Source organism: Triplophysa rosa, linkage group LG21, assembly GCF_024868665.1.
Source record: "Triplophysa rosa linkage group LG21, Trosa_1v2, whole genome shotgun sequence".
Taxonomy (NCBI): Eukaryota; Metazoa; Chordata; class Actinopteri; order Cypriniformes; family Nemacheilidae; genus Triplophysa; species Triplophysa rosa.
In genome coordinates, this window is record NC_079910.1 from 8,388,052 (window position 1) to 8,404,235 (window position 16,184).

The 16,184-nt window shown below is 36.8% G+C and overlaps 1 protein-coding gene across 1 annotated transcript; it reads right to left on the reverse strand.

The window, feature by feature from the left end:
- Positions 1–2,828: 2,828 nt before the first annotated feature.
- Positions 2,829–15,770, reverse strand: cacnb3b (calcium channel, voltage-dependent, beta 3b). Its single transcript, XM_057319923.1, has 14 exons — positions 15,167–15,770; positions 10,236–10,355; positions 10,028–10,150; positions 9,657–9,778; positions 9,380–9,435; positions 8,645–8,664; positions 8,419–8,499; positions 7,560–7,618; positions 7,372–7,472; positions 7,131–7,282; positions 6,052–6,147; positions 5,763–5,933; positions 5,647–5,694; positions 2,829–5,482 (listed from the first exon to the last, which is right to left on the reverse strand). Exons 1-13 carry the CDS (start codon positions 15,206–15,208, stop codon positions 5,665–5,667), a joined length of 1,173 nt encoding a protein of 390 aa, XP_057175906.1. The 5' UTR covers positions 15,209–15,770; the 3' UTR covers positions 2,829–5,482; positions 5,647–5,664.
- Positions 15,771–16,184: the final 414 nt, after the last annotated feature.

Here is a 16,184-nt window from a genome sequence, read left to right on the forward strand (position 1 = left end):
ATCTCCAAGTGCCACCTCACAATCTGCTGCAGGAGACGGAGGAAGGAGGTGACAGGAGGTTCAGAGTACTATTCAACCTCTAAGGTTCATGGTCACAACAATATTTTACGTGTAAAACCGTGATAGATTTCATCAGTGTTTTCCTATAAATACCAATATTTATTATTACCAATATTTAAATTTTTTATGTCTATATAGATCTCATTATATACATACTGTATAGTAGTAAGTCATTTAGCATTTAATAAAATGTTTTGTAAACACTGGTCAAAATGACATGTGATATAAATTGCATTACAAGTGCATTCTTATCAGGGAGGTCTATCACATGCGTATTTATGGCTGGCTTTTTTTAAGGTTTCCTGCATATTCGGAAAAACTCTTTGTCTTCAAAGTAATCAATTCAATTATGTTCATTTAGCATCATTAGCCACAGACATGAGGACAATAGGGCTATTAACACATTCCTGTCCATCCTCCTAATGGCAATATCCTTTAATGATGTGTGAATTCCCTAATTTGCTTCTGAAAGGACCTCTAGGACATCTTGTTTGTCTCCATTTTGGCGTGTTTGGTTTACACGCGTATGTTAATTGCTGTTGCAAGTTCATTGAAAGTATCATAATAACCGATCATTACTTATTTGCAAGCCAACAAACTCTATGCTGTCTGTATACGAGTTTTATGTTCATTCTGTTGTTCTATACGTAGGATGTTCGTCATTTGGTATGTTCTTTTAAATTAATAGTTATTTGTTTGTACACGTAGGCCTACATGAGCTGTTAAAGAAGAAAACGAGCTTGTAATTTCTCTGCTTTGTGCTGTTTCATATGTGCTGATGTTCAGTGAGAGATAAACCCTCGCGTGTGACAGATGGCTGTGTCATTCGGAGATAAAAATAAAGCATTTTAGCGTCAGCCTCTCAGGAAGGAAATGGAGCATGGAGAAATGAAGAGAAGTAGCATATGGAAACAGCAAAGCCCATTTGTTCTGGGGCACGTGTGGATCTGATAAACAGCACGATGGGGTCAAGAGAATTTGTGAAAATGCTCTCTCGAATTTTACAGTTTGCTCACCAACCCATTTCTACATGCACGTCTCTCTCTCATTACTGAAATCCCCCTTTGAGCTGTGTTACAGGGTCGTTACGGTCTGATGACAGGGGATGTCGCACTATCGGGCGTATCGGGCCACACCGGTAATCATCTCCTGCTAAAACACCAGCAGAGAGAGAAAAGAGAGGTAGAGACTCCGACAACACCCCCTGACCTACAACCGCCCACTTGCACCAGACAGAAACACAGCAGGCAGCTAATTAGCAAGTGCTAATGAGATCCTGTGCCAGGGTGACCCGCACTCAGTAGTGTAGGGGAAGTGTGGAAGTATGCTTCACGGTGCTTGTAAACACAATTACAAACAGTCTTGATGCTTTGGAACTCAAAACGGCAACAACAGATGTTGTAACATGCATTCTGTGTGCTGAAGTAATGAGCATTTGTAGAAAATGATCTATCATATATTATATTTATGTACAGTTTCAAGCACAAATCCGGGTGTTTGCTTTAGTCTGACCCTTGTTTTTTTCATGTGGCATTTTGAGGAGAAACAAATTACAGTATGGTGATTTTACGGTATGGTGAAGTTCTACAGGACTGTTTGATTTCTTTTCTCTTGTTCACACATGACAGCAATATTTGAACTATGGTTTATACAAATATTACCCGGTGACACACATATTTAAGCAGTATTTTACCCCTTTTATACTGTTCCGGTTTTTGTTGCACAGTCAATGTTTGTGTTAGTAGGTTTTTAAATCAATACAGCCACATGTGTAATGTAAAATACTTAACAGATGTTTACTTTATCCCAATAACAAGCAACATAATAACAATACATTTGACTTGAGGCTTTCTTACACACGCAATGTGCTAAATATTAAACATATCATAGGCCTGTATGGTTAATATTTATCATTTGTCATTATATATATTTATCATCTGTTAAATCACATTTTTGAAAAGAGGTGCTATTCGTAAAAACATTACTAAAAAGAAAAGTCTGTAATAAGGGTGAAATACAATTTACATCATCCTTTTTTGAACACCACACAAGGGTTAGATGCCTTTGCTCTCCATTTGCCCAACAAGTGCTCATGCACTGCCACCTAGTGGACATTTGATACACTGTAAAAAATGTTTCGACAACATAAAAACTATATTACCTGGCTATTTGATAATTTTGAGTTAATTCAACTTAAAAATGTTAGTCATCAAAATTTTAAGGCAGCCAGGTAACTTATTTTTTAAAGTTGAAAGAAAAAAAATATATAGAAATTGTGATAACTTACATTAGATTGTTATCCTGCGAAGACACCTCATACCCAGAAGTTACGTGTGGATTTAGTAACATTTACATTATTTAGTAATGATTTAGCATTCTTAAAACATTACGGCCCGGTTTCATAGCCTTAGCCTAAGCCAAGACTATGCCTTAGTTCATTTTGGCTATTTAAGTCGCTTTTATTAAAATGCCTTAGAAAAAAAACATTACTGATGTGCATCTTGAAACAAAACAATGGCATATGTCAGCTCAAAATTCATTTTAGTCTGGGACTAGTCTTAAGCCTTGTCTCTGAAACTGGGGCTACAAGTATTTATTAACATTAAAAGATCGTCGTTCTAGACATTATTTCTGGTTAGAGGTGGGAAATGTCCGAGGTGTCTTAAACGCAGCATTAGCACACTCTTTGTGACTGTTCTTCAAATGTTATTATTGAATTAAACATGAATGATTTAGGAAATTACACAGAGAGAAGCAGAAAACATGTTTTTTTATTTTATTTTATTTGTTTCTCAGAAGCACAAAATATTCTGTTCAGCATCAGGTAGTACTTTTCAATTTTGTCTTTTATCAGAAATTAGTGCTGGGTCAGTGTTGTCACATTAGTACAATGTTACAAATAACTGTATTGGAAGATGGTTTACACACTTACAGTGCATTTATTGCATCGTAAATCAAACCAAACGATAAAATAGTGCAATCATATTGATTTCCCTTTATTCTGTGATAGACCTTTGTTATTGTCTTCCTCTTTCCTCCATTGTTGCATACATAACAGTAAACTGTGGTGCAGAACAACATAAATATCTAATAAAATAAACAGCAAATCAGCAATTAAAATATACTTTGAAGACCCAAAGACATTGTTCTTGACTGTACAAATCACCTGGAAGAATATCAAGCATATTTCTCATTGGGAAGAGCTTGTTTTGGTGGTCACTGTTATTGTGCTTTAAAGCTTGCATGTTGCTTTTCAAACCATATAACTTGATTTAAAAATGTGCCTTATGTAAACCAAACAGCAAAAAAGATTAAGCATGGTCCCAAATAAAAGGTTTTGTTCAATATAAGCAAATAATATTACATATGTACACATTTAATCAGCAAAACGTATTATTTGTTTGTGCTATTCTAGGCAAATGACTTTTAGTGTGCAAGATATTCAAGCAGTTTTTTGATGGGTTATATGCATCTTTGTCTGGCCATTGTATCGCTTTTATTAAGTATACAGTGCAGTGGTTTTCTACAAATGGCTGTAAAGTTTGTCATGCATAGTTATGATTTGCAATGTACAATGAGACTGCATGTGCATGTATGCCAAGAGTAAAATAAGTCATCTTTAAGATAAGAGATTGTCTTGCAAATAAGTCATTCTGTATAATGTGTGATAACTTGTTGCGGTGTTGTTTTACGGAAGCAAGAACCCAGCAGCAGACGTGTCATCAAAATCATCACTTATCATGCAAATAAGCTTCGATGCGGGAAAGATAAAAAACGATCCAATTTGTGAACGAATCATTGTCTGGATGATTTTTTCACGACATCACAACTTCCTTCAAGAAATCTCCTGAATGCACCAAAAACAGGAGATCAAATCTACTGTACAGCTTTAGAAGACTTTTAGCGCACTAGTTGAAAGGACAGCTTGACAACCTTTCTGATACTTTAATGGTTCTTTTTCTTCCTTGCATGTTTGAAAGATCCAGTACCAATTCTCTTGCATGGGAAAGAAAGACCACTACAATCTCTATTTAAATTGTAATTTTGTGTTTTCCAGAAGTTAAATGGAAAATTAAGTTAAATGAATGAAAGTAAATTACAACAGAATTTTTGTAAACTCTTGTAAAAGGGTTTTAAACATGACCACTAGAGGTCACTCAAAACAATTAGTATAAAGACTGTAATATTGTCCAATGAAGCTGATCAGTGCAACAGTGGGAAAACATTCATACTACTTTTACTCATCTTATTGAAATTATGAAGTTGGTGTGGTTGGAAATATTGATGAATGACTAGTTGACAAACGGTTTCACCAACAACTTCCAATATAAACAATGATAAAACTGGTATGCAATTGGCATTATGGTTGTTACATTAATCTTATGAGGTAATTCTCTAAAAGAGTTTTCACGCTAAAATTAAAAGTATTTTTGTTATTCTTATTATTTACTTATATTTATTTTACTTTTCATTTTTGGGTGAACTGTTCCTTTAAGCAAAGTGTATTTGACTATAGTATTCTTTTTCAGAATGAATAACTATTAAAAAAAAACTTTTAGGTGGAGGGTGAGTGAGCTGACTGGCAGTTGTGCGGGTTCATGTTAGTTTCATAGGGCACCTCTCTGTGGGAAAATGGTAAGAGATCTCTGATGTCAGTGCCAAAGAGACACCAGGGATAAAAACAGGAGATTGGCAGAACCTGCCGGACAGACGGCACCACCGAGGGGCTCCAGAACACCCGTTTATCTCGCTATGGGTTTCAGTGTGCAATACTACATATCATCTCTCCATGGTCTACCATAAATAACTCATTGACTAATCGGCTCAAGGAAGCCCTGCACATTGAGGATGCTTTCAGGTTAATCTGACCCCATTCATACGCAGTTTAAAGGGGGTGCATTCTTGCGTTCAAAAACAAGAGTCTTACGATACGCTTTTATAGGAACCTGACATGGTGAAAAAATGCAACAAAGCATGGTGCTTTCTTATTGTGTGTGGTTAGCACCGCTGCTTAGAAGGGGATACATTTTAAGATGGTTTTTCCATGAAAACTGTCTAACAGCTAAAGCACAACACGGCATCGCATCATAACCCATCTTTACTTCAGATCAGTCGAGCGTGTGTATCTGAGAAATTTTATTTGTGTGTTTGTGTCGGCTGAAGGCCTGCAGCAGAGTGGTCCTGAGAAGTTCAGGACGACACGTGTGTTAGTGCAGGGAAAGGGGACGTGACCTCACAGTGAGGCTGGTATTGGTCCAATTCCTCGCAAGCCCTCATCTTAATAACCATCCGTCCACTCCTCTTCTTTCTAATCGGTGGGCAGCTGCTTTGATCCCACATATCATTCTGGGGCAGTGAGTGGCTGGCCTTAGAGGAATATTCTGGGGGTCTTTCTGGAATGTTTTGTTTTACTCAGACCACTCTGTAAGAATCATGACGTGGAGGAAGAGATCATCATGGGTTAGGTGCCCTGTGGTGACAAGCTTAGTTTATTTTGTAAAAACATTTTTGACTGCAGAATGTCACGATTGACCAATCAGAATCAAGTATTTCGAAGCAGTATTTTATATTTTATTTAATACTCACCGTTATTCGTGGTAGTGCTCATTCAATTAGTTCCTGCGTCTCTGAGAACTAGAAGAAGATGAAGCGTTTAAGAAATCGTCATTGCAGATGTGATATGCTCACATTTATAAACTCACCTGTTGGCTAGAGTTGGCTGAGGGCGGGGTTACCACATTTTGCTCCACCACAGGGTTCATAGGGGCGGAACCTGGAAGGTGAGTGGCCCGCCAGTATATTTCCAAATATTCAGCTAAGTGTTCACAAGCGTCTTCTAACTGATTCTCATCAAGTATGACATCAAACATTTCCTAAAGACAGAAGTGGTGAGGACAAACAGTAATGATGCAGAAACTGCAGGATCAGCACTTTAGTTAAATGTGTGTACATTAATAAGAGCTATGTATGTTTACAGTCTGCAGGACTCACTGGTGGGCACTGCACTAGTTTATCTCCTGCCATCATTTGTACGTTGAGATGTTTGCTTTGAGATTTCCCTCTGGATTTAATGAGTCTTTGAAGGACCTGGTGTGGAGTGAGTGACAGTGAGAAATGAGAAGCACTTGTGGAAATTTTGCTTGAAAGACATTGATTTAGTGACCTATAAATCTATACCACAGTTACATGTTGTTTCAGGTATGTAAAACGTTTTTCAGAGCAATCACCATAAATATTTTAGTGTTACTTTCACTTTGGGCAATTTTAGACCTATATATATAAACGTTAAGAAAATCAGAGACTTTAAAGATCCCCAAAACACACACTTCTTATTACTCAATACTTTATTTAATTTGTATACTAACAATGTTCAACATGCATCTCATGAGAATTCATTTTTTTATAATAAAAATATTGAAATGTTCACTCATTGTTTAGACTGTCAGTGTCATAGTATTAAAAATGTATTAATTATAATTATATTTTTTTTTAGATAATTTTTGATGGACTTTCATTTTTAAGATTTAAACTCTTAATTTTAGGGCAAGTTTATTAAAGTTTCCTAAAACTAAAACCATTAAAACATTCCTGTTCAATTAAATCAAAGAAAAATTTGGCAAAAATATTATCTAAAAAACTTAAACTAAACAAAAATATTTTTTTTAGAAACGTTGCCTTCACAGTAAACTAAAGTTTAAGTTGAGGCACCAAAATTATCAATTGAAAATTAATAGAAACTAAATTAAACTTTAACTAAAATAAAAATAAGTTTGCTTGTAAAGCAATGCAATAAACTAAAAAAATTATAATAAAATGACAAATGGACAAAAACAAAATGGCTAAAATTAAACTAAAATTAATATGAAAAGTAAAAATATAAAAATAAAAGCTAATTTAAAATATCAATATTTAAAAACAAAACTTTAATAGTTCTGTATTAGACAAGGGTGAAAAATATACTCTCTCCTTAGTTTTTTAATAGTTTTAATAAAAATCGTCATAAACACACACAACAAAAACCATTTGTGGTGTTTTTTAATGATTTATTGACTGTATAAAAAATGCTGTACCTTTGGAGAAGACACTTTCACATAGACTATAATGGGAGCTAGTGAGGTCTTGAGAAGTTGTGCAGGGTGGTTAATTGTATCTGCATCCAGGACCACCAGCTGCAGGCTTTTAGCCAGCTCAAATATCCTCTCAATCTCACTCTGCACCTCCGCTGAGAAAATAATAAAATAACGAACATATATTTTATTACTCTTTATAATAATGCTCTGTGTAGCCTAACTCCAGTATAATGTCACTCACCCAGACTGGATCGCGTGTTAGACCTTTCCATAATAGCTTTCTTATTCAATACAGATCGCTTGGCCAGAGACAGATCTGCAGTTACCCGTGTGATAGAGATCCTGCCAGGAGACCACAAACCAACAAAACCAACAGTAGTACTTGGTACAAAAAAAGTTAGAATTTACTCCAAAAGCTTTTGCACTCACCTCCCATCAAACCTGTGCTTCAGGAAGTCAAACAACGCTTTCTGCATCATATCGGTTACCTGCACAACAGGACATTGTAAGGAAACATATGGTCTAAAATGTTACATGTGAAATTAACCAGGAGAATTTAGGTCATGAGGTATTAATAGTGTTAACGTTCAACCAGTCATTTTGTTGTCCAGGGAATGGAGGAGAAAATAAAGGAGTCCTCTGCCAGAGATTTGAAAGAGGAGTTGTATATAATGTGGTTTGGGTGGTGTGGTTTTATTTAGACACAGGAGTGAAAAATGAATGACTCCAGAAATAGATGCTGTAGAATGTACCCAGTGTTAAAGAACTGACTAGTGAACGTATCCAAAGCTCTGTGCCACAGCTATACTTAAATATTTCAGGTTCATGAATCCACTGACATGCCAAATTACAAGAAAAGCATCTTACAATGTCTGGGAATTCACATACACGGTCCAAAATTAACATTTTGCCACCTATGCCAATATAGTTCATGTGAATTTTTTCAAAATATGTGCAGCCTAATGGAATTCTGGAGAAAAAAGCCATCCTTGATACAGTAAATTGTCTAGAGGTACAGTTTTAAAGGTACAAAACTTCACATTCACCAGACTTTTCTTGTGAAATTATTACTGACAGATAGATGATTTCATTTGATTCTTAATTCGCTTGAGTCACACGAATAAGCTTCAGACTGTCATTCTTCAGTTTGATCTATTCCAGGAATTTTAAGCACAAAGTCAATTTAGCGCTTTGTGAATCTTCCTTTTTGACCCTGCATACGCGTAGTTACATCATAAAACTGTCTTGTTTCTATAAATATAACAAAAATCTAATTTAGTAGAGTTACCTCATAGCCTTTCAGTGAGGGACCAACCAGAACAACAGGTCTCATAGATGGAACAACATCATAGGGTGGAACATGTTCTGTCTGCAATACACCCACACACACACACACACAAACACAGGTCTTACATGTTCTGAATCTTAACTATCTGAAGAGACACAGAGGCTGGACACAAACTAAACAGGTCGTATCAGTTTTTGGAAAGTGAGAAGCACCCTAAACCACTAACCTGCTTTTGCTTCTGTTTGGCTTTTTGAAAACAAGAGAAAAATGTTTAAGAAAAACCTATCGAGGCCGTTAGCATGTTGAATGAGTAAATTATTTTATATTAATAATGGAATAAATCTTGCTAAAAGATGAAAGCAGATAAAATTCATTGAGACCTCAAACAAAGCTTGGAGAAATTACAGATCTGCATATGATCACCAAGCACTTAAAGGGATAATTCACCCCAAAATGAAAACTCTTTCATCATCTACTTACCCTCATGTCAGTCCTAACCTGTATGACTTTCTTTTTTCTACAGAACACAAAAGAAGATTTTTTGAAGAATGTTGGTAACTAAACTAAGCTTTCGTGTAGCTCAGTGGTTAGAGCAAGGCGCTAGCAACGCCAATGTCATAGGTTCGATCCCAGGGATTGCACATACTCGAATACAAACGTAAAGTATCATGCAATGTAAGTCGCTTTGGATAAAAGTGTCTGCCAAATGCGTAAATGTAAACAACATTAGCCCCCATTGTATGGACACAAAACACATATCTTCTTTTCTGTTCTACAGAAAAATGAGTCTTATACGGGTATATGACATATTTTGAATGACATGAGGGTGAATAAAGGATGACAGAATTTTCATTTTTTAGCGAACTATTACTAAGAATATTTATGATTACAGCTGCAATAATGTCATTACAGTATTGTGTCTGTCGTTCAAATATTGTAACAGAATTTAAATACCTCTCACCTGCAGAAGGAGGTGTAGATCTCCAGCTCCCAGATGATGCATTGCCTCCTGCTTTTCTGTTAATAACATAAACACATGAGAAAACATTGAAATAGACATGTAAATGAATTACTAAATGCTTTCTTTTTATTAAAGAAAGAATCTATTTTCTTATAAATAGCAATTATCATCCCAAATTACAATAATTGGATATAGAAGCACATACAGAACTCATCAATGCTGATTTATAGAATATTTTAAAATGACCATAATGATGAGATGTAATTGTTGGTCCAACCTCTGAGCTGCTTTCTGTTCCTGTTTGATGCGCATGGCCTCCAGTTTAACAGGACTGGGAATGAAAGCAATATCTGCTCCCTCCTTTACCAGCCTCCCAATCCACCAGTCATTATTGTACTTCTGGAGGATGGAAAACAATGTGCTCAATACACTAACCAATACAGATTTAGTTTAAATTCTGTCATCATTCACTCAAACCTAATTCCAGTTTCTAAACCAGCATGACTTTCAGTTTGGATGTCAAAATTTTGTGAATAGCATTTTTTAAATGTTTTTTGTAATTGTGTAAATTTGTTTATAACACCCTCAAAAGAAAGTCAATGTGTAGAGGAACAGCTAGGGTGTTCCTTAAAAATTCCCTTATCTCACCTCTTTTATATGTAGAAAATCTTTGGTTTCAAAGTTGATGGCGGCACCCTGAACCGGACAGTCCTCATCCAGAGCCCCACAGTAGTTGACATTGGTTCTCACTGCAAATGCCACAGGTTTGGTCTGCAAATATAAATAAATAAAAAACTCTCTGAGCAAACAGAAACGAAAGAGATGAAGTAATGAAAATCTGTATGAGTAAGTGCACCTTGGCTCTCTCGAGCTGGAGCAGGACCTGGCGCTCGGCTTCACGCCGAGACGCCTCCTTGTCCTCCTCCAGGGACAGGTCGGAATCAGATGGCCTGCTCGTGTAGGAATCAGCTGAACTCTGCAAAACGGACAAGAGTAGAATGTGACTACAACAAAGAGACAGGCTGTCACATAGAGCAAAGAGAGAGAGAGAAGGGAGAACCTGACCTTACTTTACCTAACAAAGTAAATAGAGGTTTTAAAGGTCCAGTGTGTGATTTTTTGGAGGATCTCTTGACAGAAATGCTATTTAATAAACATAACTATATTTTCAGAGGTATATAAAGACCTTACATAATGAAACGTTATGTTTTTATTACCTTAGCTATTTCTATCTACATACACCGCGGGTCCCCTTACATGGAGTTTGCCATGTTGTTTCTACAGTAGCCCTAAACGGACAAACTGCTCTCCTTCGGTAAAGAAGCGAAAACGTGCTGACATCTTAGCTGTGTGTGTCAGCCTCTGTAGTGCTTTGAACAGCATGGGGAGTGAGCCGTTGGTTGCAATTCACAACCTCACCACTGGATGCCGCCAAATGCATACACTGGACCTTTAAATATAAACATTTAATAAACACATAAATCAAAATAATGTCATCAATACATTTATTATTTTACTGTTGCACACAAACAGGCAATACAAATTATTCAGTAGAGGAAAACTTGAACTGTAATTTAAAGTCACATGATAGCGGGTGCGGAAAAGTCTATTACATATTCAACTGCTCTTTTCTCTCCCCTCCAAACCTAAAACAGTGAGGATATAATTTAAATATCAAAGCCAGCCACAGGCTGAGAGGGCATCTGCAGCTCCCACCATCCAAAGAAACAAAGCATAATTAAGCAGACAGTCTAATATAAGATTCATACAGTGTATGTGCGATTAAAATATACCTCCATTTAAATGAACATGTAATGAAAAAACAACCTGGGTAGGGGAGGGAGGATGATCACACAGGTATCCTCAACAAATCATTGGCTGATCGATGTCATGGTCATCTCTAAATTGTTTGGAATTATTTTAAAAAAATACATGAAAAGAAAGATATGTTTAACATTATCATAGTAATATTGTTACCTGAATGCTACTGAGATGGGAAGATATTTCTAAAGAATACAATGTCCACAGTGTGGAAACACACAACAGAATACAAATGTAGCCACATAACTTCTTATGCATCTTTTTTAGTTATGAAGATCCTTTCATGATTGTACGTCTAATAATAAACGTCAAGCACAATGTTAAAGTGGTTTGCTGTTCTGATTTAAAGGGATAGTTCACCCCAAAATGATGGGTCATTTCAAACCTGTATGACTTTCTTTCTTTTGCAGAACAAAAAAGAAGATATTCTGAAGAACGTTGGTAACCAAACAACACTGACCCCATTGACATCCATTTTATGGACACAAAACCCCGAGACATTTCTCAAAATTTGCTTTTGTGTTCCACAGAAGAAACAGTCATATACCGGTTTAAATGACATGAGAGTAAATAAATTATGACAGAATTTTTATTTTTGGGTGAACTATCCCTTTAACCTGGTCTTCCAGCTTGCCCAAGATGGTGTGAAGCTGGTCATCGTTTTCCAAAACCCCTCTAAAACCACCAATGTGCCTCAGAGCGCATTAAACTAAACTGCTGCGTCTCTGACAACACACATTTTGAATTCAATACACATACATTTTACATTAACTGAGTCTATTTTAGATGACCTGACAGACTAGGCAATTTTTTCGCTCAGTACCTGGATCGATAAGAGTAATGTAATCCTTGAAAAGACACAGTGCATGGCAACCTCATCCGCTAAGAGTGTTTCCACAACACCTCTTCTGATATTCCACTTACAACACACATTCTAACCATCAGCCTTTCCAAGAAACAACCGTGAACCTTATGTAAGACAAATAATGCATCAGAACCCCAACAGTCAGGAATATCAAAGTTTACTGCAAAATAGACAAGATGTAACTAATGTATGTCAAAGCATCCTGTCTTATTTTAGCAAACCTAAACATATATATTCAGTAATTACTTTACTAGTGTAAGAAAGACATTGTATGTTACGGTTTTTTAAAAGGAAGACCGAATACAGTTAAATGGGATGAATGTATAGGGAAGCAATACATTCATCATTTCTGTCCAGTTGTCTAACTGAAATTAAAGATCGGCTTTCAGCTAATTTCTTGAAATTAAATGGCGACAAAACAGAGGCCCTACTCGTTGGTACTAGATCTGTTTTGTCTAATCTAATATTTTTTTCCTGCACATTGACAATACTGCAATCCATCCTTCCTCACAGGTTAAAAGCTTGGGTGTTATCATGGATAGCACACTATCCTTTGAAACTCAAATTAATAATATCACACGGACTGCATATTTCCATCTACGTAATATTAACCGACTAGCCACCTCACGTATAGACTATTGTAATGCCCTTCTCACTGGTGTTCCCTCCAAATTTCTATATAAGCTCCAGTTGGTTCAGAATTCTGCAGCTGCAGATCTTTCTATTACACATTCTGTGCACATTTCTCCAGTTCTCCAGCAATTGCACTGGCTTCCAGTAAAATATCGAGTCGATTTTAAGATTCTGTTACTTACAAGGCACTCCATCGTGCACCCCAATATCTTACTGAACTTCTTCACGTTTACACCCTTTCACATGCTCTCAGATCTTGTGGTACCTCGGATTCGACTCCTATGGTTGCCCCCCGCCTATGGAACTCCATTCCCTTAGATATTCGAAACAGCGATGCTTGCAGACTTTTAAAGCACGTCTTAAGACGTAGGCTATCTTTTTACTCAGGCTTTTTTATAATATGCTCTACTGAGTCTTTACTCCATTTTATGTATGCTGAGTGTTTGTTGTGTTTTTTGTCTTGTGCACTGAATTGTACTTTTATTTTATTCTTTGCCTGTTTGTGAGGTGACCTTGGGCGTTTTGAAAGGCGCCATTAAATAAAATGCATTATTATTATAATTACTTGTTGTGCAGCATGCGCAGTAACAGCACACAGCCAACAGGGGTCGAAAAAACACAATGAACCTCCAGTTGTTCACAGGGCTTGTTAGATAACAGCCATTCACTATCCTAAACCTCAGAGTTTCAACTGCATCATGTTTTGATATTGTCAGAATGTATTTCACTCGTCTCTTATGTGTCTGCTGCAGTGTGAACAGCATGGAGTTGGAGGTTGGTTGCAGAGAACCTGACTGTGATGAGGCCAGAGCAGAGAGAGGTGGGTGGATCTCTCCAACAGGCAACTTTGCACCATTCAAAACCACATGTATAGACATGAGATAAAGAAATAAAGGAATGAAATGGTGCAGGTTTTTGAGAAAACTCTTCTCAATTCTTTTTCTGGATGTCACATCAGTTAAAGGGATAGTCCACGCAAAAATGAAAATTCTGTTATGAATAACTCAGCCTCAAGTTTTTGTTCTAATGAACACAAAGAAAGATATAAGGAAGAATGTTTGCAACTGACATTTCTGAGGCACCATTGACTACCATAGTAGAAAAAACTTAAATGGTAGTCAAAGGTGCCCCCGAACTGTTTGTTTTCCTACATTCTTCAAAATATATTCTTCTGTGTTCAACAGAACAAAAAAAATAGAATAATTTTTTCTACTATGGTAGTCAATGGTGCCCAGAAATCTCAGTTGCTAACATTCTTCCAAATATCTTTGTGTTTAACCAAAAATAAATGTATACAGTTTTGGAACAACTTGAGGCTGGGTGAGTAATTCATAACAGAATTTTTCTTCAAACACATATCAAAACTATTTAAAAGCCATATTCAATAAAAACAAAACAACCGAAGCCATTACAGACAGTTGAATGTTTTACTGATTACATTTACATTTACATTTAGTCATTTAGCAGATGCTTTTATCCAAAGCGGGAAAACAATAGAAGCAATTTGTACAACAAAAGAACAACAATGCATAGGTGCAGTAAAACTGGACTCAGTTAGCCTACCACAGTATACAAAGCTAGGAATTCATTTTTTTTATAGAAAAATGAGATTATAATGAGAACTGTATTGGTTTTAATGGAAACTAATGATATATGTATGTGGGTCTCTGCTGGTAATGTCTTGGTGGGATCTGGTAGATGGGAAACAATAGAACACCATTAAATCCTAATGAAATAAAGCTCAAAACACAGTACATAAAGGAATTTTGTACTGGTTTTAATGATAAACAACTGTTGGTTCATTATGGTATTTGTAAAGGAAATCATCAGAATTTCTATTTTTATTCTACAATTAATCACCTGCAACGCTGATACTGTGAAGTCTAGGTCCTGGAGCAAAACCAGTCGAGAGACACTGGTCTTGGTCAACATATCCAGTCTCAAAAAAGGAATTAGGCAATATTCACCAGATGCACAAACTAAAAACAAGCTTTCAAAGTCATACCCCTGGCTGTCACTCTGTATTTTAACACAGGAACAGGTGTGATATGCACGTCAAGACATTTAAACAACTGTAGCATATATTCATCACATTAATAAATTCAACAAATTAATAATTTGCCAAAAAGCAAAATTAAAGGAGCAGAACTGACGAAAGAGCATCAATTAAACAATCATTGCAGTTGAATGCATCTGCATGCTTGTCTAAAAGCCAGTCTTGCATCTCGACCGAGAATCATTTATTCATAAAAAGGCTTATAGGAGGTTATTAATAGACTATGGGGCAGGCGGAATGCATGCAAAATTCATTCACTCCACCAAAGCAGCAGCAGCAGCAGCACTGATTGATTACAGAATCACATGGAGGAAAAATGTAATACGGCCAGAGTGAGAGAGAGAAAGTTACAGAGATGAAGTGCACGAGAGAGAGAGCGAGGAAGGAAAGAACGAAGGCGAAGCATCCCTACCTTGCAGCTGAGCAGCGCTGCGCTTGAATCGGACGCGGACATGCCTATAGAGACCGCTCATATCCCCGCGCATCACTCTGCGAGACGCGAGGTGCTCCCCATGATCAACAGTAACGGGAAGCCTCCGCGGATGATAGCCAACTTACTGCACTCAACGCCTATACAAAATTGATGCCTTGACTGCAGCAGCTGAGTTCAGCTCGCTGAGAGCAAACACCCCCCACCCCATCCACGCGCTGCCGCTGCTGCTTTTCTTCCGCCTGCACTCACATTCAATCAGGCTCCATTTTCTCCACGCGCTGGAGATGCTGTTGCACCAGTGCAGCGGGGGAGGAGATGTTTAGTTGTTTACCTCTCACACGAGACACTGACATCTGATTCTCCTGCAGCAGGAAACACTGAGGGGGTACACAAGTGGGATGCCAACGAAACGCATCGTGTTGTGATGCCCGGTAATGCAGTGATATTATGTAAAGAAAGCTAAAAGTAAGGTATGGTAGTCCACATGTATAAAACTAGTGAACATGTCTCTTTTCGGTATTTTTATTTGGTGCAAATTTATGTTAGCTCATAAATCAGCATAACAGTTTAAAAGACAATATTTCACACAGGTTTGCAACACTTTGCTGCATGGCAGAATATGTGTGCTACACAGGTTGTGCAGAATTTCTTACTAAGCGTTTTTGTCTTGTTTTCTATCTACAAGACACATTTATTTGGCAAGGAATGTGACAAAGATATTTAGTCTTGTTTTATGAAAGAAAGTATAAGAATGCGAAGTTTGTTTAAAACAAGCAAAATAATCTGACAATGGGGTAAGAAAAATAAAGTTGAATGTTATTTGTATGAGTTTATATTTCAGATTTATATACTGTACATATTTAAGTGATAGTTCACCCAAAAAGGAAGATTCTGTCATCATTTACTCACCCTCTTGTCATTTCAAATGTTTTGTCCTTGATGACTTTCTTTCTTCCGCAGAACCTTTCTGTTTCACTAAAATGTTCTTTGCAGTAGA

What these genes read in the sequence shown, in the direction of transcription:
- cacnb3b (XM_057319923.1), bottom strand. Translation starts at nt 15,208, where the DNA reads ATGTCCGCGTCCGATTCAAGCGCAGCGCTGCTCAGCTGCAAG. An exon ending in CAGCGCTGCTCAGCTGCAAG is followed by an intron (nt 10,356 to 15,166) that starts GTAGGGATGCTT and finishes TCCGTTTTGCAG; the next exon opens with AGTTCAGCTGATTCCTACAC. An exon ending in CCTCACTGAAAGGCTATGAG is followed by an intron (nt 7,619 to 8,418) that starts GTAACTCTACTA and finishes CCTGTTGTGCAG; the next exon opens with GTAACCGATATGATGCAGAA.